This window comes from Danio rerio, chromosome 16 (assembly GCF_049306965.1).
Source record: "Danio rerio strain Tuebingen ecotype United States chromosome 16, GRCz12tu, whole genome shotgun sequence".
NCBI lineage: Eukaryota > Metazoa > Chordata > Actinopteri > Cypriniformes > Danionidae > Danio > Danio rerio.
This window is the reverse complement of record NC_133191.1, coordinates 26,458,421-26,478,206: the sequence shown is the minus strand read 5'-3', so window position 1 is coordinate 26,478,206 and position 19,786 is coordinate 26,458,421. Positions and strand designations below refer to the sequence as shown.

The following is a 19,786-nucleotide window of genomic DNA, read 5'->3' as shown; positions in this document are numbered from 1 at the left end:
CAATTTAGAATTATCATCTTTGAAATGCAGAAATGCATTAATGTGTTCGCTTACTCATGAGTAGAGCCAGACAGAATTTGCAGACAATTTTTGGCACTTATGCGCATAATATTGTAAAAAACCTGCAAATTTATGCGGAATGACTTTAGGTGTAGCGTAATTGAAAACTTAATATTAAATAAAATTTATATACATTCTTAACTTTTATTTAATGCTTACCATGCAAATCCAATTAGATCCATTTATTTAGAAAACAAAGCAAGTCTCTCATATATTATATCTCTAGTAAAAAGCAGAAACTACTACTTTACAAACGGTATTGTATAAAAATCATGTGAATGTTTTTATATGTCAATAATATTACTGAAATGAATTTAAAAACTGTATAAATACAAATTTACACACAACTAAATAAACACTCAAAGATGGGCTGAAAATCTGCGGATTTCTGCGCACACAGATTCCGTGCGAGTCTACCCATGAGTTGACATTGTCATCTTTGCTCACCCTCTATTTGTTCTAAACATGTTTGAGTTTCTTCTGTTGCACACAAAATATTTTGAGGAATGTTGGAAACCAGTGCACACTGACTTCCTTTTTCTTTTTCTGCTATGAATTTAAGTATTATTATAGCCCCACCAACAACGTGGCTTGTAAAATGTGTATACGACAATATCTGCATAATAAAAAGACCATTAATAAAAAACACCCAAAAGCTTCTTTAACCTTCTACTGAAGTAAACCTTGGATGGTGTGAAGGTGAGAAAAATGACAACATATATATTTATTTCTGCGTCATCTATCACTTTAATATGTGCAGTAATACCATTAATCAATGTGTGCAGTAATTAATCGGCTGATCTAACACTTCTGATCACCTAAATCTGTGGTTAAAAATAGTGGGGGTCAGGAAGCCCTGGGGGGTTGTGGGACAATGATGAGGGGGTCGCTTGGTGATTTCCAAAACTCAAATCAATTTTGTTAAACTCTTAGAATCACCATATTTTATTTATAACCCATTGTTAATAGTTACACAAAGAAACAACAACAACATACAAATAAAAATAGATCAGATTTTATTTTTTGCGACCCCCGGGGTGCTCAGATTAATCACACAGCAATAGTGTCAGCTGCAGCAGATTGATGTTATGGGGCCAGGTTAAACTTTCTTTCAACCCGTATGGCACTCTAATACATAAAAATACGATATTTGAGGTTAATAGTAAATAAGTAAAAATAAGTGACTATTAAATGATATGGTTATTAGACTGTTGCATTTTTGTTTTGTCAATTTGCTCATGTTTATATAGGCCTAGTGTTGTGTGTGCAACGTTTGTATATTTATAACCACCTTCCAGAAAAATGAGGGTCGCGAGTCACTGGCATTGTTATTTCAAGGGTTGTGGGCTAAAAAGTTTGCAAACCCCTGATCAAAATCACCATGTAATGAATCATGTTTTTAAAAAACTTAACAAAAGAAAGCAAATTTACCCACTTCCTAATCTAGATTTATTGTATCCTGCACATCATAGTGGAAATGCAATGAAATACTGTGAAAGCAAACCAGAATACATTCAAAAGAGACTTGGTTTTAACATTCACCAAACTTTTCACCATCCGGGAAAAATAATTGTGACACCCGTTTCCCAAAGAAAATAAATCATGTAAAGATGGTGTAATATTTATCAAGTCAAATCAATTTAATATAATAATAAAAAAAATCATCTAAACATTTGTGAACTAACGTCACAGCACTGTGCCAGACCGCAGTCTTTTTCTAAGCGGGCTGTGTGGAGGGCTGCGTTGTGTAGTGTGTGTGCTACTGTTAACAGGCGAGGGCTCAGGACCGTCATTGACCGCAGCATGCTTCATGTAGTGCTGGACCATGTCCTTCTCTGGAAGAACTTGTCCACAAGTCACACATTCATGAAGCTCACCGTCCAACATGTCCACTCCGCTGTCTTCATCGCCGATCTCCACTTCCGTATTACTGGAATCCACATCTTCCCGAATCTCCACCTCCACGTCAAAGCCAGACTCGTTTTGACCCTGTGGACCATCTTCTGCCTTGTCCTCCATCAAGGTAAATTCTGTCTCTGTGCATGTCCTGTTAGATGACTTGTCTTCTTCTAAACACTGCTCGTCTTTACTTTTGTGAGGAGTCATTTCTGACGAAGCAGAAACGAGAGAGTCTGTTTGTAAAGAATCCAGTGTTTGCCCTTGACACAATGGGGTCACTGCGTTTGCAGGTTCAGCAGCATCTGACAAACCTCCTGGATTTGTTTTTTCATCCCTTGATACATTAGATTTCATGTTTGATTGAATTTTTTGCTCATTCTCCATTACTTGTGTAGCAACAATCATTCTTTCATCCTGAATCACAACTGTAGTCTGTTCACCTGCCTTTGAGTTTTCCATATCAAAACCATGAACAGAACCTTGACCTTCAACAATGGTCCATCTCTTCTTTGAGGTACTGTCGAGGCTTTCCACAGGAATGAGTGTGTTTGAAGGAATGTTGGGCTCTTCTTTAGTAATGACGCTGCTGAATGGGGCCATCGGAAGGGGAATGATATTTGAAGTGGTTGAAGGGGTTTCTAAGATTAATGATGAAGGTAGGAATGTTTGTGAGCTCTTGGTAGAATCTGAGGTGGGGACCGGCAGAAGCATCACTAAAGGCGTTCCTGGAGAAGGCTTTTCATTTAAGGTCAGACTCCATTTGCCATCAGCAGTCCTGTTCTGATCACCTACTGGAAGTATCTGCACATTCTTCAAGCCACTAGAGAACATTGCAGGATTTGAGGGCTGAGCGATAGTTTGAAAGATTATGCTTTGAGCAACTGGTTTTGTTGTGGGGCTTGCTTTCAGTTTTGGCTTCTTCACAGTAACCTGTAAACAAAAATACAAGATTACAATAATAGAATATTTATTTTATTCCCAACACATTTACATACCTTGAAGTTCTTTCGAAAAAAGACTTTTGTTTTGAGATTAAACATGTATATAATCAGTTTTAAACTGTAATTTGGGAAAGTGTCAAATGTACAGTTGGCATCTTTTTTCATGCTAGAAAGCACACTGTTAAAGTAGAAGTAAAGCACTAAGTAAAGTTTAAATTAGTTTGTAAACTGGTTTCCACTAAAATAAAAAAAAATAAAATATATATATATATCATACAGTAGAGTTTGTTTTATATATATATATATATATATATATATATATATATATATATATATATATATATATATATATATATATATATATATATATATATAACAAACTCTACTGATGTAACCATTTTAAAGAAAATGCCATGTTTTACTATAGCCTTTAGAGCTAGGGAGCTGCCATCTTGGAAAATCAATTTGTCTGATGAGTTTGTTTCGTTCCCTCAGCTGAACAGAGATAGTGGAAGTAATGGACTGAGCATGGAGACTCCAAAGCCTAATTTAACCCAATGCGTGAAGTTGTGGGCATGGAGCTGGTGCAAATACAAGCATCGGATGTGTGTTTAATATGGGGCTGGGCAAACACCATTGTCAAAAACAAAACAAAAAAAGTTTGGTGTTAAGTTTGGGGATGAAGGCTATAGTTTTATTAAAATGTGGCAGCTAAGTGTGCGCCTTAGTAGCAGTCCCAATGAGCTTAGGGTGCAAGTTCGTGATTTCCAATGGAGGTGCGCGACTTGTACAAAGGGCACAAAAAAAAAAAGAAAATAGTGAAGAAAACCACGCATTCGCGATTGTCCCTTCAGGTTTAGAATAACAATGCGTGTGAAAATGACTAGTGTATAGCAGCAGTGAGGAGATTGTAAATAAATAAAAAAGGGATGTAAGGACGTCACCACAGTGGCTTTTTGGTTTCTTTTCTTGTGCATCCCAGTCACTAGCTTCTCATTGAGTTTTTAGCCTAGGGGGTAATGTAGTTATACACAATTTGTAATGTTGCAATATGCATTTCAATAATGATGGTTGGTTCCTTTACATGAAAGCTCAGATTTGATTATCAACATTTGTTTTCTTTACAGAGTTTGAGGTTTACTGTATTATTTTTCTTCACACCAGATTTTAATCTACATTTACCATTGCATACATTATTGCTTTACACTATTAAAACAATTTGCCTTAGCAATGCTGGTAAATTAAAATAAAGTGGTTTAAAAAGTCCTTATATTCCTAAATGTGTAGTTAAAAAAATATTCAATAATTATCGATATCGAATTATATGAAACATGAAGTGATAATTTTTCCCCAATCTCATCCGGCTCTAGTTTAATATATACAAAAATTATTTATTCTGTTTGTCTTCTATACAATTTAATTACCAATCATTTCCTGACTGCCTGTCTTGAGTTTCAACCATAGTTTCAACAAGGTCCGGTACTGACGTAATGGGTGCAAATATTTTCACTTTTTTTACTACTACAGCTGCTCACCTTTTTTTCTGTTAAAACCACACTAAGATCCGCATGTTTTATTCACATGGTGGGTTTTTACGTCTTTCATACATGTTGAGGGATCAAGTTGATCGACTTGATAAAAGAATATGTTTTGACAATGCACACAAATATGACTTAGTAAAGCATAAAATCCTATATCATTTTAATCGTTGCATTAGTCTGAATGTAAATCCCCCCCTCTATAAGAGAGAATATATTTATTAGACACTACTTTGATGCTTGTATTTGCACCAGCTCCATTCCCACAACTTCACGCATTGGGTTAAATTAGGCTTTGCAGTCTCTGTGTTCAAACCATTATTTCCACTGTATCTGTTCAGCTGAGGGAACAGAACCAACCTTGTGATGTCAGACACAGCAACGTTCCAAGATTGCGGCACCCTTTCACTAAAAGCTATAGTAAAACATGCCTTTTTTTCTAATTGGTTGCATTAATTGAGTTACATATATCTTCATTAAAGTGGAAACCAATTTACAAAATAACATAAACTTGACTGACTGCTTCACTTCCACTTTAAGTACAGCTAAATGTATAAACCAAAACAAAGTTTCAAAAGTATTATAAAGAAATATATCACAATAAAATAATTACAAAGGAGGTTTTCAGAGAATATATGGGTTTATGTGATATATTTATGCATTAATGCAATTGTATATATACTGTAAAGCTACATAAAGATAATAAGAATGTGAAAATTGTCAGTTTATTCAATTTCTACTGGATTTCGAGTAAATTAATATGGTAAGCCATTTGCTATGTTTTGAGTAAAATGTTGCAATTTGTTTTATTCTGTAAAGGAATAATAACATTTCCCAATTTCCTATAAAAAAAATACTAGAATGATGAAGCGTAAAAATAAAATGTCAGTGTTTGCTACTTCTATTTATACAAAAAGAACAATAACTATAAAAGATATTTTTACCAAGAACTGTACCATGTACAAGTGTAATAAAGAACTATTTAAGTGAGGTGTTCATAATAATGCTTGATATCAGTCAATGTATTCTAAGTGTGCTGCACTTATGTCATTTGTCACTTTAAAAGTTCTCTCATTGACACTAATTGGCTGTCTATTTTTTTTAACCACTCATTGGATAAAAAAATGTTCCAAAACAGATTTTGTTCCTTTGTGCCATTATTGAGGACTGCCCCATTCTTTTGATTTTAAACCCCTCTTTATTGGGCACATTTCCACCATTATCCTTCATGTGAACGAAGCTAAAGAACAATTCAATGAATGAAACAAAAAAAAAAAAAAGAATCTTACCACCGGTGGTGCCTCCAATCCACAAGTTTTCAGGTGGCTGTCAAAACCCTGCTGATGGGGAAAGCCCAGGCCACAGTCCTGGCAGAGGCACGGCCGCTGTGCCGCATGACCTCCCATATGTGACATAAGCATGAGCGCAGAACGGAAACCCATCCCGCATTCGGCACATTTCAGGACCCGCTGGTGTGTGCTCCCGTGCTTCTTCAGCTCCTCGACGCTCGCAAACACTTTTCCACACTCCATGCAACGGATTTCATCAGTCTTGGTCTGCAAAGACCCTTGATGACCCCAGCATCCAGTTTCCTTCTTATGCTTGTCAAAATCCTCCTGACTCTGAAAGAAAACCAAACACGCCATACACTGGATGCTCTCGGGCTTACACTCATGGCTGTGGTAGAGCGAGGGCAAACGGAAATGACGTTTGCACTTCAGGCACGTGTACGGCAAGACGCCCAAATGAGAGAAACTGTGGCGTAATAAAGAAGTCTTGCTGGAGAACGTTCGCTCACAGTCCGGGCAGGAGAAAAAGCCTCTGCTGTGCCACTCAAGGTGAAGTAGGAGAGAGTTGCGATGGCGAAAACTGGAGCCACATTTGAGACACAAATGCCGCTTGGCCTGTTGCCTATGCGCCTCTACATGATCCTTGCACAATTCAAGGTCAGTGAAAATCTGCTTGCAAAAATCACACTGGTAGAACTCTTTCTCAAAGTGGTTAGTGTCCAAGTGGTGTTGAAGCTGCTCCTCGGTCTCGAAGGTATTTGAGCAAACGCGGCAGTGGATGGAGGCCTTTTGCGAGTGGGAGCGAAGGTGTGTGCGGTAATTGACTAACTGGCAGAACTGCTTGCTGCATTCGTCGCAGCGGTAGGGCCGAACACCCGTATGCATGTTCAAATGTTCTCGGAGCAAGAAGAGAGAGGAGAAGGTGAGATCACACACATGGCAGAGATTGTCTTTGTTTTCTCCATTTTCGTTCGACTCTGAAATTAAAGAGAACAGATAAACAGATGAACACAAACAGACACAAACTGTGAAGTTTATTTACAAACTAATTTCGAGAGGATCACGTGCTTATGATTGACCGAGTCTGGTCCTGCATTAGTCTACAATTGATTCACCCATCAGATGATTTCTAACTCACCAGAAATAACCAGAGTTTCTTACCTCAGTATCTTCATCTTGAAGAATCCCCTACTCCCCCTCGTTTGCAGATGGGCAACATTTGCATGATTAGCACTGTTGCCTCACAGCAAGAATGTCTCTGCTTTAAGTCCCTACTAAACCAGTTAACATTTCTGTGCAGAGGTTGCTCGTGTAGATTTTCCCTGGGTTCTCTGGTTTCCTCCCACAGTCCAAAAAACGTAAGTAAACTGAACATACCAAATTGGAATCATACTCAAGCTCTTAGCAAGCCGTATGGCTCAGGAGAGATATACGGCTTGCTAAGAGCTTGAGTATGATTCCAATTTTCTTATAAGGATCTTATAAGCTCAGGGCTCTCGCCTGGGACAGCATGCCAAACAAGTTTATTACCAATCATCAGCTTTCCCAGTACTGGATTGCTGCTGAAAGAGCATCCACTGTGTAAAATATATGCCAGAGTAGTTGGTGGTTCATTCCACTGTGGTAACCCCTGACAAATGAAGGACTAAAGGCGGATTTATACTTTTGCATCAAGTGCACGTGTGTGTGTATACGTATGCTCCAGTGCAGCCTTCATGCGGTCGCATAGCCCTTGCCATGGCTCTGTGATTGGTCGGCTTGGTAGCTGCGACCAGTGTGGGTAAGACCGAGAGCCATGCGACCTGTTGGAGCAAGTGTTTAGTGTCGAGTGTGCCATGAAGTAGCTCTAGATGGAAACTGTTGTTTTGCGTTAACCCTATGATTAAAGTTGTAAAATCCAACTGCCAGCCAGTGTTTTGGAGGTGTTATCGCACAGCACCACAAACAGCACGAAGAAATGTAAATGCATGACTATGCGTAAGGCAGGTCCTGTGGGTCACTCCGCAGAAGTATAAATCAGCCTTAAACCAAAGGAAAATGAATTAATGAAATAAAGTGCTAAATTTGGCACTGATTACAACTAGTCAGATCACAAGTACATGAGAGACACATTCTCATTTACCTTGTGTTTTAATCTGTGCCTGTGCATACATTTATTTACAAAGTGTAGTGACATTATGTAACTAGGGTAAGTGAGAGAAATAATTTCAACCTTTGCAAATAAAAAAATATAAAAATATATGTAAAAGGCAAAAGAAAAAGCTATTTGCAGTTAATTAAAATGTAAATAAACTACAGATGCCATGATATTTGAAGTCCACATTAAATCCAAATGAACAATTTGCACTTTGCTAGCTCACACATTGTTATTCCTGAGGTGAATAATTAATTAATGCAAATTAATTCATTAAAAACATGAATGGTTTGTATGGTAATCTTCAATGAAAGTCTGACCAGCTATTCAAAAATATTAAAGACATGAAAATACTCAAGTTTCTTCAATTTACTGGATTTCTAGTAAATTGGTATGCCATTTGGTGTGGTTTAACTTAAGTGCCACAATTTGCTTTATTCTGTAAATGACTGATAACATTGACAGCCAAATCAACTGATAACAAATTGTAATCTTCTATAAAAGTCTAACTATTTACTTCCTCTTTTGCAGCCACAGTCCTTCTGTTGACATCAACCTGAGAGCTACCATAGCAACTGTATATTAATGCCCTGTCTTACCGCTAGTTTGCTATGAGGGAATGATGCCCCAAAAGAAAACCCTGCCCCCTACTCAATATTCCATTTCTTTTAAAAGTGGATACTAAAAGTCTGCATGAATTTCAAGTTTTTCAGACTTTCAACTAAAGTAATTATCTCTGGCCCTCATAAGTATATCTAAACAAGTACACAGACACACAAACATTAGTACAAGTATAAAAAACAATAATTGGTGCAATCTGAAAATTATCCGTGCCAGAAAAAAATACTTATTGTTTAGCTGGACAAAATCTACAACATACAACAATATTAAATCAAATCAAACCACATTTCTATTTAGAAAAGAATTTACAATTATACAGTACCTGACCAGGAAACATCCTCATCTTGTTCCTCCTTCTCCTCCTCCTCCTCCTCAATATCATCTTCCACCTCTTCATCTTCATCAACATAATCCCCATCATCATCAGTCAAAACATATTCCACTTCATTTTCATCTGTCCCTTCCTCACCAGACACAACTTCCTCCATGGTAGGACTGGAGGTTTCTAGCGTCCCCTCTGCACATGTCTGCTCCTCTTCATCTTTTTCCATTTCCTCTTCTCCATCTTGAGAGTCATCACTGTTTCTTCGACCTGCACGCTCTCTTTTTCTTGCTTTATTCCATGAGTTGCAAATAGCTTTGTTCTTCTTTTCGGTGCTAACGATATTTGAATCACTCTGAGCTGTTTCTACGCTGATGGGAGAGTTTGGTTTGAAGGGACAGAAATATTGATGGTCCTGTAGAAAGCTTTTTTCTGTCAAGGCATTTGGAACGAAGCAGGGATCTTCATGACAGTCTGCAGTTGTTGGTTTTTCTGTGGTGCTCTGAGCTGGCAAAAATGTCTCCTTAACACTTGGTGGCTCACAGAGGGGAAAATTCCAGTTTGAAAAACCCAACTCTGTCAGCTGGATATCGAGGGTAAACTCTGACATGGTGCCCTGAGGGAAAAAAAACCAATACATAATATTGTTATAAATATTATTATAAATATAAATATATAATATGGTCTAAATGTTGCTGTTTATCTATCAAGATGAGACGCTGTTTTTTCATGCAACTCTTTATTTTGGGCTTTTCTGAGGTTTTTTAGTCTAAGAGGATAAAAGTATTGAATATACGCTTTAGGTGTTTCTTTCATAGCATTTTATTTGGAATGGAGTTAATCACAAACAAATCTAGCATTTTATCAATGTGTGCCGGTACACTACCTGACAAAACTCTTGTCGCCTATCTAAATTTTAGAAACAAATAATTGGCGTCTAGTTGATCATGTGGTATCAGAAGTGGCTTTTATGAAAGGCCTCTGGATTATGCTAATTTTACAAAAAAAAAAAAATAAATATATATATATATATATATATATATATATATATATATATATATATATATAACAGAAATAATGTCCAGTATAGAATATAAAGTCATGCTGCGGTGAAAAAATAATCAATATTGTGTATGACTCCCATTAACTTGGAGGACTGCATCCATACATCTCTGAATTGACTCAAATAACTTAACAAAGTCATCTGGAATGGCAAAGAAAGTGTTCTTGCAGGACTCCCAGAGTTCATCAAGATTCTTTGAATTCATCTTCAATGCCTCCTTCTTCATCTTACCCCCATACATGCTCAATAATGTCTGGTGACTAAGCTGGCCAATCCTGGAGCACCTTGACCTCCTTTGCTTTCAGGTACTTTGACGAGAAGGCTGTAAGTATAAGGAGCACTATCCTGCTGAAGAAATTGCATTCTCCTGTTGTTCGCAATGCAATGGGCAGCGCAATTGTCTTGATAGCTAAGGCTGTTGATGTTATCATCCACTCTGCAGATCTCTCACATGCCCTCATACTGAATGTAACCCCCAAACCATGATTTTTCCTTAATCAAACTTGACTGATTTCTGTGAGAATCCTGGGTCCATTCTGTTTCCAAAAGGTTTTCTGCAGCTTTTTATGTTGATCGGGATGAAGTTCAACAGATGATTCATCTGAAAAATCTACCTTCTTCCACTTTCGTTGATCAACGACAAGACTTTTGTCAGGTAGTGTGGATTTCAGTTACACTACATGGACAGTATAATAAGTTTGAGTCTTAAATATCCACTACAGCAGAACGTACACCTAAATTTAATGCTTTATTCATATTTATAAACTGAATATTATTACGGGAATATGTTTGTGTATAATCAGGCAACTTATATGTCATTATGCAAACAAAATCTGAAATTTTACTAGAACTTACCTCATCCACTTAAGATGAGAACATAAAATGGTTAACTTTATTTAAACTAAAATAAGAGATGTAAACAGTTTAACTCAAGAGAAATAAATATATTACCTTACATGAATGCGTCAATGAAGTCAAATAAATATGAATTATTTCCTGATTCTGGCTGTAATTAGGAATTCCAGGAAATTAGGTACTGGATATAATTTAAACAGTGTCTAAAATCTAACAGGCATGGCTTAAAGACAAAGTAAGTCCGTACAGTGAATACAGTATAACGCTTTCTTCATTCAGATAATTACCTAGTTGTCTTCGACGAGCATTTGCAAACACTGCTGTTCAGCAATGCAACAATGGACCTTTGATACTGCCTGCTAACTTATAGTCATTCCTTAACTGCCATGATCGGCTTTGAAAATATCACCAACTGCTCAAAGCGTAACTGAAATTACCGTCAACGGCAAAAACTATTTTATAACGACACAAAGTAATAAAGCACAAATCAGGTTGCATGCAGAAGGTGAGCTGCTGTCCAGTCGATTCTTCCGGTATGAAACGCCTGGCCAAAATGCAAAGGTTGCCATCTGTAGGAGAGGAGCGTTAGTACGGTCAGTACAGTAACCCAATCAGTTGGAAAATAATTTGGTGTTTTGCGTAAAGATAAAGCAAAAAAAAAAAAAAAAAAAAAAAAAAAAAAACCTTTCGATATATTAAACATATAAGCATTTAAAAATCACACAAAGCTTTTCTGGCTCAAAACTGTTCATACTTCAGTAATAGAAATGCTCCTTGATAAAAGACTGAGGGCACATCAGTGGCTTTGTTAGGGATTTGGGGTGATGGGGAATTGTTTTAAAAAGCAGTTACTCAATCAAACAGTTTTACTAGATTAACACAAGACAACACATCAAATAGCATAAATATAATAAAGTGTAAAAATAGACCTATGACATATTTTAAAACAAGTATCATTTTACTATACATTAAGTCTCTTATTTGTCATTTTCAGTATTTAGTTTTCAACTATTCTTTTAACTGTGCAGATTTACCAATTTAACATATAAAGTTTAATTTAATTATATGTACTTTATCTTAAAAGATCTGCTTGATACACACCACACACACACACACATGCACAGTTGATTTCTGAATTATTAGCTCCCGTTTTTTCCTTCAGTTTATGTTTAATGATTTTTTTCAACACATTTCTAAAGATAATAGTTTTAATAACTCATTTCTAATAACTGATTTATTTTATTTTTTCCATGATGACAGTAAATAATATTTGACTAGATACTTTTCAAAACACTTCTTTACAGCTTAAAGTGACATTTAAAGGCTTAACTAGGTTAATTAGGCAGGTTGATGCAAATCATTGTTCAATGTTTTGTTCTGTAGACAGTCGAAAAAATATAGGTTAAAGGGGCTAATAATTTTGACCTTAAAATGTTTTTTAAAAAATTAAAAACTGCTTTTATTGTAGTCGAAATAAAACAAATAAGGCTTTCTGCAGGAAAAAAAAATTATCAGACATACTGTGAAAATTTCCTTGCTTTGTTATACATAATTTGGAAAATAATTAAAAAAGAAAAAATAAATCAAAGAGGGGGGCTAATAATTCAACTGTATATACACCCACACACACTCACATATATATATATATATATATACATACATACAGTGTTTAGCATAACGGAGTACATCCTTTTTTGAATAGGAATATTTGTATTATTTCTCAGTGAATATAGGCAATGTATATTGGTACATTTTAACAAAACAGATTTATTAAATGTATATGTTTATTAAAATAATATTTTAGTCACCAAACAAATTAAGAATTTGAAAAATAATACAATTAAATTCAAGCAAAATATTGAAAAAAAATTACAACCTACAACCTTTCGAACACTTTTTTCCTTTTTTACAATTTGTATTAAGATTTTTCTATGATATATAAATTTGGATGTACTAGTTTTTGGATCGTTATTGCAAGTTATTTTGTTGAATAAGCTCCAGATTTGGCTTCAGTACTGACTATATCTAATGTATATGCACAAATATGATATTGTATTACTTCCTATTAAAAATATTAAGTTAAAAAACTAATATAGTCATAGAGTGTGCGTGTGAATGAGAGAATGTTTTCAAGCACTGTGGGTTGATAAGCTAGTGTAATTTCGCAGCTGGGTTGTGGCATTTCCTGCATAAAAACATGCCAGAGTAATGGGCAGTTAATTCCGCAGTGGCAACTACTGAAAAATCAGTGACAAAGCAGAAGGAAAGTGAGTAAAATTATTCTTCAATTTGGTTAGAAGCTATTCAAAACCTTATCCCAAAATAATAGCTGGCACTGGAAAAAATTTACACTTCAGTTTGAGATAGTTATACTTGATTGTAGCACTAAATTGAAAAGCATTCATTGTTTCAGAACAAAGTACAACTCCTCCCTTTTGAATCCTTGACATTTAAATGTTTATAATAAATGTAAAAAAAAAAGCAGAAGACATTTAAAACACTTTCAGTGAATTATTTAGACATTTACTTCACGCAAAGAACTGCCTTATTTGTTGGTAACATTAAATTCAAGTCAAATGTCATGTCATACCTGTAGAAAATGGAAACATTTGAAATCATATCAAGTCAAACCTCATCAGAAAACAATCATTTTGTAAATCTTTCCACTCATCATTGTACACTTCTAAAAATTACGTAAAAACAAGAACACATTCATAGAAAAGACTTTAAAATTTTCAACAAAAAAAGGAAAAAGAAAACAACAATGTAAAGCCTTTAGACAATATAACAAGGCTTTTTCTGTGGGGTTCTCTTGATGGTATTAGTTACAACATGATTACCCAACAAATGAGACTTCAGCTGTGGTATGAATCCTTTTTTTCTTGCCATGCCAAAGCTATGTACAGATGTCAAGATACAGTGAAGCACCAAACATGGTTACTAATAGTTAATCTTGAACTCACAACCCTTTGGGTTTCCAGTTTTCAAACGTCCACATAGTGTTGCTCTCAAACGTCACTCAATTGAGGGATTGCCTGCTATGTTACAACCTCAGCCCTAACGCAAACCCTCCCCCAACCTATATTTCTATACACAACATATTAAAAAAATCAAATGTGTTTTGTTAACGTACACCTGCAAAAAAAAAATCTCCCTCTAACTGAATTATCTTTTTCCAGCCAGCTTCTCCTCTTTCTCGTGGCTCTGCTGATGAGCCTTCAGGTTGCTCTCTCTGCCAAAGCTTTTCCCGCATGTGGGGCAGGTGTGCCGTCCGACGCTGTGTGCTCTGGCCATGTGGGCCTGCAGTTGCGCAGGTCGGTTAAAACTCTCCTCACACTCTTTACAGGGGTGAGGCTTCTTCTGCGTGTGCTTCTCTTTCTTGTGCATTCGCAGCAGCGTCAGGGTGGGGAAAGTGAGATCACATTCAGTGCAAGGGATCTGCCGTTCTGGCTCGGGGACAGATTTCTTGTCATCATTTTCTGCCTTCTCATCTTCCGCCTCGGGTTCCTGGGTGGATTTGGCAGGGCGTCCTCTTCTTCCCCCTGTTTTTGCCGATGTTGCAGAAGCATCCTCTGAATGATTGGTTTCCTCTGCGTCTTCATCCTTCTTCTTTTTCTTTACCTTCTTTTCACTGGGAGCTGCGGCCTCATATTTGGGGGGCCTCCCTCTGCGTTTGACAGCAGCGCCACCGTTGCAATGCCGGTCTCCTGCGTGGTTCTCCTGATGCTGAAGGAGCTCTGCCTCTTCCTCAAATCCTCGTCCGCATTTACCACAGCGGTAGGTCTTGGAGGGATCCTCCACATCCTCTTCATCCTGGGGCACGGGGTGCTGCATCAAACGATGGCTACGCAAAAGTCCGGGGCTTCGAAATGTCTCGTTGCATTCTTTACACACAAACTGACGCTCCGGACACACCTGTCGTCGATGCGTTGTTAACTTGTGGAGAGAAAGTCACACATTTGGAAAATTAAACATAGGGTTACATTAACAATTGTGCAAAATCTTAAGAAACATGGGTACGGGTAAATCAACTCTACATCATTTCCCACATCCTCGATGACAAGTCAATAGTCTGTGAGACATTTTTAGTAAATGTGTATTGTAGGGCCCCAGAATTTAACAATGTGAAAAATGCAGACAGTATCATGGCTGTATGTAATAGAATATGCTCAATTTTGGATGAATGAATCAGAAGTAGAGCTGTACTCCTAATCAAACCATTATCTGCACTAGTCAGTACTGTACTGCAAAAAGTTTATTTAAAGCATGTATGTGTGAAATAATGCTGCAGTTGTGTTTGCTACACATATGCTCAAGCACACTTCTACATCTCCAACAAGTGTCTCTTTATTAATTTCCATCAAAATAAAAGCTACATTTAATTGAAATGAATTGTGACAGAATTACTTTTTAAAATATGTATTACATCTAACCAATCATTTAAGGTTCAAATGTTTTCAAAATAAGCCTCACCTCTGAGAATGTACGAAAACATTCTTGGCAGTGAACACATTTAAAGGGCTTGTCCTCCTTGTTGTGGGTCGACTGATGTTGTGTCAGTTCCTCAGACGAGGGGAAGGTTCGATCACACACATAACATGTGAAGAGAGTATCGCACTGTTGATACAAAGACAGTAAGTTGTGAATAGACATCACTTTCTCATTTTAATGATTGATAAGACAATGTAGCAATACGACGGCTCAGTGGTTAGCACTGTCGCCTCACACCAATAAGGTCTCTGGTTCGATTGTTGGTGTGGGTTTTCTCCAGGTGCTCTGGTTTCCAACACAAGTTTAAAGACAAGCGCTATAGGTGAATTGAATAAACTAAACGGGCTGTAGTGTATAGGTGCGTACCAAATTGCATACTTATGCACTATTCTAAGCAATTTTGTATTATAAATAGTTAAAGTAGTGTGTTCACATTGGAAACTCTAAAATCATAAGTGCACTTTAATTACCCGGATGATGCACTTATTCAACCTGTAAAATTAAGGGCTCTGTTTTGACGGTCCATGCGCAAAGCGCAAAACGCAGGGCGCAAACGCTTTCAGGGCGTGTCAGAATGCATTTTTGCTAATTTAAGGATGGGAAAATCCGCTTTGCGCTGAGGCGCATGGTCTAAAAGGGTTGAGTTTATTTTCTTAATGAGTTATAGGTGTGTTTTGAGAATAAACCATTCAGAGTCTCATCTCCCATTCCCTTTAAGAGCTAGCTGCGTCGTGCCATAGCGCATTTGCTATTTAAATGACGTAAAGTAAGTGGAAAAACCAAGCATTTCACAAGCAAACAGTTAACAGTTTTTTTTAACAGAAAACAGTTAAACAGAGCATCTACTGCGCAAGAATGAGAGATCTACTTTCCCTTTCGCTCCCGTAGATAGGAAACCTTTACGCACAGACATCAATTAGCCTATAAATAATTAATTTTGTTTGTTAAGCGCAAATATTTGTTTCGAAACTATTTCTAAATTCAGTTCTAATTTCCAGCAAACAAATAAATGAACAATAATAACGAAGTGTGTTCAAAAACCTGAGTTACATCCTAAAACACATGCTGTGCCCCATATGGTCTAAAACCTGCAGGTGGGCAAATCTAAGCTTGTTTTTTAATAAAACAAATATAAATATGGATATAATAAATAATACTGCTAATAATAATAACATTATACAAAAGAAAATTGTTATGAATGAACTGAAAAAGCCTCCCGAGATGAAGGCAAAAAAACTGTGATTTTTCATATTTATGTAGGCTAGAAAATAATATGTTTTGTAATATTTTAATCCTTTATATTTATATCCTATATCTATTCTTATTATATTATATATATAGGTTCATCCTTAATATTAAATTTTTTTCATATGTAAAGGTATTTGAGTATTGCTCTACATCCTTTGTGTAGGCTATTAAGCAGTGTGTAAGCGAGGCGCAATCTGCGCTGGAGTTTAGACCGGGTTTGTTTTGGTCTAATGAAAAATCTATTATAGTTTCTCAAAATAGCAACGCGCCAGCAGTGCGCCTCAGAACGCCTTCCTTTTTAGACCAGAACACCTATGGGCGCACATATGAGCGCTAATGCATTTGCTATTCAAACAGCGTGGCGCAACGCCTCAAAATGACTCTTGCGCCAAGCTGAAACTAGCAAACAAGTATTGAGCCGCGCCTTGCGCCACACTGCGCCGGGTGTATGATAGGGCCCTAAGTGTGGAATGATGTAGGACCAGGAATCGAACTCAGGTCACTGTGAGCACCATAGTGCTAACCACAAAGCTATCAGCGCAGACAATTGAAATCACTTTTAAAAGCGAAATAATTTCATGAACCAGTCAAAAAATAAATGCTATTTTTTTGCCAACTCTCCATTTTTACTAGGAATTTAAATTTTTTTTTAATCATATTTATTACAATGCTGCATTAGTCATAACAGAAATATGGCAGCATTTATGCAAATCAAACATCACTTTTAACAATGAATCAAAGATCATGAGATCAAACATAGTAAGATTCCCATTCAGTAAACAAACTTTTCAGTTTTAATTCTGCCCCAAAGCAAGTCCTTACTTTATTGAAACTGTACTAAGAAACGTTTGTGTTTAAAATTAACAAAAATATATATCAATTCTACAGGTTGTTTGAGTGTCTTATCCAGGCTCACTGCCATAAGACTACATTGAGTGTTTTTATTGGGTCTATTTTAGATCTTTTGGGTCAATTTCTGCTGTGTAATAGTGTGACTTGTTACTAATGTTATACCACAATACAATACACAAAAAAAAATACAAGGGTTTTTAGAAATTAAAGATTTTGCAGATAAATGAATACAAAATAATCAGAGATACAGGCTCTAATGCCATTAAAGTATCACTTCAACAAACCTGCTGAAGTTGCTGTTTGTACTCTTCCCGATGACTCTTCTTCATGTGCCTTTCCTTGGCTTTTGAGTTACAGAAAGTTATGAAACACTGGAAACACTGTAGGCTTTCATGCTGGTCTAAATACAGAGAGAAAAAGGAATGACAAATATAATATTATTATGGGGGACCAATACAATAATGATTTTAAGACTTTGTTTCTTTACATAATTAATAAACAAACTCCTGTTTTGTAATTCTTTTTTTGCAACAGCTAATATGCTTTTTTTATGTATAACTTCACTCAAATCTATGCTACCCTGATGAATCTCTTCTTCTGTACCAAATTAAACAAATAGCAACTAGAGAGCATAAGAAAATAAAGGCATTTATGTGTAAATAACAACATTATGAATCAACTAACACAAAACAAAGGTCTTTGTGAAATGGAAGTTGCTGCAGACTTTAATTTCAGGAAGAAAATATTGAATATTTCCAAATGAAACTGAATTTTGTGTATGGGTGGGATTTTATTTTTGCATTCCTCCTTTTATCTTTTACTCGCAGCAAACTAATGGTTGGAATGAGCATATCTCGCCCAAGCCGTCAAACTGACATCCGTTATTACAGAGCGGAACCAAATGGTTCGTCCTTAATAAAGATTATTGAAATTGCTTTTTTTAGTGACTTGCATGAATTAATTGATTACTTTAAGACTAACAGTGTGTGCTAGCAAAATAAGCATTGTACATATTGACCTCATGCAGGCTTTAATATCTGTATTTCATCTTAGTACTGTTGTTTTCTATAATCTTACTTTCCAAGACCTATAGACTAATTATAAAAATGAATCATTCCCCATCACATTTTGAAAAATGGCATAATACCAGTTTTATGTAACAGGTGCTCATTAGAAGCATACATTGTAAAGCTGGACGTCTGTCAATTAACTGACCGAGGACAAATTCAATGATTTCACACTCACATGACTGAATAACAGGAGGTGGCAAGCGGTCCCTAATGGAGGTGACATATGAGTCCTCAGGCTTCTCAGGGGGCAGTTCAGCAGGGGCAGCAGCAGCCTCTCCACCTCCCATCACCATCTCCTCTATCTTCAGTAGGTCAGAGTCCATTTTCAGGCTTTAAGAATTCAGTGTACACTTGCTGTAAATGTTACTGTAAAGAAGAGACTATAAGGTTTATCCATGTTTACATTTACAGTGTATATATCGTACAAGCACCAAAAATACACTCAAATATCAACCATTCGCCACTTAAATATTAAACAGTTTGAGGAATAATCTCAACCCTTTCAACAGCTAGTTTTACGAGAGAAGTTTTCTTATTGCTGAATGAGACTAAGCCATTAAACCACACTAAGTAAACGTTACGCGAGCTTAAAGTATGATATTTACCCACTTTTGTTACATGCGCTTTACACCCCAGCTGATGGTCAAAATATAGTGTCGACAATATAAAACAACTAAAAAGAGTTTTGTTTTGGAAACCTGGGTAAGGGAACCAAATGTTTCAAATCGCGCGTTTTAGAGCCGCCTACCGTTTGTTCGCACTAACTAAGCAATGCTAAGCTAACGTAAATGCTACTGGCTAACAAGGCCTACAGGGGCCTTGAGCTTCTGCAAAACAAAACCGCGCGATGCGGCTAACTAGCTCTTTGCTTCATATATTGAAATTAGTCCAGCTGTAGTCCTGCTACACTCACTAAGAAAACAAGATGTTGACCATTTTTGTTTGTATGTTTAGCGGTTATTACATTAACCAGCTGCTGAGTTCGAGTTTAAACTTGGTCTAGACTATCAAGCAAGTTCGCTAACGTTAGTCAAAGCTTATTCAAACAAAGCGCAAAAAGAGGGCTGTTTCTGATTTATTTTAGTTTGAGTTTTAAAATAATAAGACATGATTCTTACCTGGAAGTGAATAACCTTTTCTTGTCTGGAGGGAAAAGGCATAAGCCTGACATATGAAAATAAAGGGGGCGCAAACGTGTAATCAGTGACCCGCTGGTAGACTGAAAAAAAAAACCTGCATCACGTGCCAAGACTCCGCTTTACTTTCCATTGTGTTCAGAGAAAAGCTGAACAGGTATCGAGATGCCTTGATTGTCGTGCAAAATGATTTAATCGCTTTAATATTTTGATAACCTAGTTAAGTGTGTTGCCAAACATAATTTATTTTTTTGCATATACATGGGA

General features: G+C 36.5%; 2 protein-coding genes across 6 annotated transcripts; both read right to left on the bottom strand.

Moving 5' to 3' along the window:
- Window positions 1–1,486: 1,486 nt before the first annotated feature.
- On the bottom strand, window positions 1,487–11,259 carry wu:fe05a04. 3 transcript variants are annotated; one of them, XM_068214132.2, is made up of 5 exons: window positions 11,010–11,259; window positions 10,819–10,873; window positions 8,805–9,420; window positions 5,728–6,704; window positions 1,487–2,889 (listed from the first exon to the last, which is right to left on the bottom strand). In XM_068214132.2, the coding sequence occupies exons 3-5, from the start codon at window positions 9,412–9,414 to the stop codon at window positions 1,747–1,749; spliced, it is 2,730 nt and encodes a 909-aa protein (XP_068070233.1). In that variant the 5' UTR covers window positions 9,415–9,420; window positions 10,819–10,873; window positions 11,010–11,259; the 3' UTR covers window positions 1,487–1,746. The 3 variants fall into 3 exon arrangements, 2 of the variants coding, with proteins under 2 accessions (XP_068070233.1, XP_073781493.1); XM_073925392.1 differs by lacking the exon at window positions 10,819–10,873; XR_012391637.1 differs by lacking the exons at window positions 1,487–2,889; window positions 10,819–10,873 and adding an exon at window positions 3,343–3,481 and having other exon boundaries at window positions 4,755–6,704.
- A 1,961-nt stretch (window positions 11,260–13,220) lies between these two features.
- znf576.2 (zinc finger protein 576, tandem duplicate 2) lies at window positions 13,221–19,623 on the bottom strand. 3 transcript variants are annotated; one of them, NM_001114425.2, is made up of 5 exons: window positions 19,502–19,623; window positions 18,559–18,749; window positions 17,598–17,713; window positions 15,196–15,339; window positions 13,221–14,658 (listed from the first exon to the last, which is right to left on the bottom strand). In NM_001114425.2, exons 2-5 carry the CDS (start codon window positions 18,704–18,706, stop codon window positions 13,888–13,890), a joined length of 1,179 nt encoding a protein of 392 aa, NP_001107897.1. In that variant the 5' UTR covers window positions 18,707–18,749; window positions 19,502–19,623; the 3' UTR covers window positions 13,221–13,887. The 3 variants fall into 3 exon arrangements, with proteins under 3 accessions (NP_001107897.1, XP_073781251.1, XP_068070084.1); XM_073925150.1 differs by having other exon boundaries at window positions 13,224–14,658; window positions 18,993–19,581; XM_068213983.2 differs by having other exon boundaries at window positions 13,224–14,658; window positions 18,559–18,763; window positions 19,502–19,581.
- Between the last annotated feature and the right edge of the window lie 163 nt (window positions 19,624–19,786).

Bases quoted from the DNA above. Each gene is read 5' to 3' on its own strand.
- wu:fe05a04 (XM_068214132.2), bottom strand. From the start codon at position 9,414: ATGTCAGAGTTTACCCTCGATATCCAGCTGACAGAGTTGGGTTTTTCA. The intron at 6,705-8,804 runs GTACTGTATAAT...CTTTAATTTCAG, and splicing joins TGAGGATGTTTCCTGGTCAG to AGTCGAACGAAAATGGAGAA. The intron at 2,890-5,727 runs GTAAGATTCTTT...TTTTGTTTACAG, and splicing joins GATTGGAGGCACCACCGGTG to GTTACTGTGAAGAAGCCAAA.
- znf576.2 (NM_001114425.2), bottom strand. From the start codon at position 18,706: ATGGACTCTGACCTACTGAAGATAGAGGAGATGGTGATGGGAGGTGGA. The intron at 15,340-17,597 runs GTTTGTTGAAGT...TTGTATCAACAG, and splicing joins ACAAACAGCAACTTCAGCAG to TGCGATACTCTCTTCACATG. The intron at 14,659-15,195 runs GTGAGGCTTATT...TCTCTCCACAAG, and splicing joins GTTTTCGTACATTCTCAGAG to TTAACAACGCATCGACGACA.